This window comes from Seriola lalandi, unplaced genomic scaffold (genome assembly GCF_002814215.2).
Source record: "Seriola lalandi dorsalis isolate HSWRI2012SDOR001 ecotype SW California unplaced genomic scaffold, Sedor1 jcf7180001964386, whole genome shotgun sequence".
NCBI lineage: Eukaryota > Metazoa > Chordata > Actinopteri > Carangiformes > Carangidae > Seriola > Seriola lalandi.
Window position 1 is genome coordinate 1 of NW_019435054.1, and position 1,212 is coordinate 1,212.

At 49.6% G+C, this 1,212-nt stretch overlaps 1 protein-coding gene across 1 annotated transcript; it reads right to left on the bottom strand.

Annotated features, from left to right (window-relative positions):
* Positions 1-19: 19 nt before the first annotated feature.
* LOC111649273 (cullin-associated NEDD8-dissociated protein 1-like) lies at positions 20-1,112 on the bottom strand (the record flags this gene model as incomplete). Its single annotated transcript, XM_023399048.1, has 4 exons — positions 20-188; positions 279-366; positions 461-584; positions 958-1,112. Coding segments are annotated over 4 exons (536 nt in total), but the record flags the coding sequence as incomplete, so codon positions are not given.
* Between the last annotated feature and the right edge of the window lie 100 nt (positions 1,113-1,212).

Here is a 1,212-nt window from a genome sequence, read left to right on the forward strand (position 1 = left end):
GGTCTCCTCCCCGTCTCACCGATCCTATGTCCGGCCTGTCTGCTGATGGCCGCCGTGCACTGGATGTAGGTCCTGGTGGTGGACATATTGTCGTTCCTCCCCAGCTCCGTCAGCAGGTGTTCGATCAGGTCGATGAAGACCAGGTTCCCACAGGACATCACCAGGTGTCCCAGAGCCATGATGGTCCTCTGAAAAACAGCACAGAGCAACAGCTGTGAACAACCACACACCTGTCACAGGTGAATCTGGACAGGCGGGGGTTACAGGGTGAGACGCACCTTTCTGACAGCCAGTCTGGGGGAGGTGAGCTGGGGGAGGAGACAGCTGAGGATGGAGGGGTGGAAATTCACCAGCAGACCTCCCTGTCTGCAAAGACACAGAGAGACAGACAGGTAAGATGATTTTAGTTCAAGACCAGATTACAAGAACGAACAGACAGACAGACAGACAGACGCTTTACCTGCAGAGCATGTCGGCCATGATGTCGAGCGCCTCCAGCTGCACAGAGACGTCCTCCTGTTTGGCGATGGCGCTCGTGAGACGACCCGTTATCTTCTTACAAACACTGGCGGCTAAAGCAGAGCCTGAGAGAGAGACAGGTGGAGAGAGACGGACAGAGAGAGAGAGGGAGACAGGTAGACAAAAGAAGGCGAGGAGACACAGAAGCTCAGTTACTAGTTGCTGATGTAAACTCACTGCTTGACAAAAACTTGTAGTAACTGTAAATACTTGTAGTAACTACAGTAACATATTTACTATCAGCAGTATTTGTATCTATCTGAACATGAACTGGTACTAACACAACAGTGATCACAGTATCAGAAGTATTTGTAGTATTTATAGCAGTAGAAGAAGGTGGCAGTCCTAAATGTAACAGCCCTAACTGCAGTACTTGTAGTAGTTGTACCATCAGTCGTGTGTGTAGTACACAGGTATTACAGTATTAGTAGTATTTACCACTGGAGGCGGGCGGTAACTCTCCGATCACAGTCTTCAGTCCGATGGAGGAAATGTCTCTGAGTTGTTCTTTGTCCGACAACATGTTGGTGCACAGCGTGTCCACGATCGTCTCCACCTGGTACTCCTTCACCTTACTGACCAGGGGCCCCAGGCTGACGAAACAAACGCACCCACAGTTTGAAAACAGCATGAGGACGAAAACAGGAACTACGAAACCGCAGCGCAGGAAATAAAAGTTACTTTGAAAAAAAA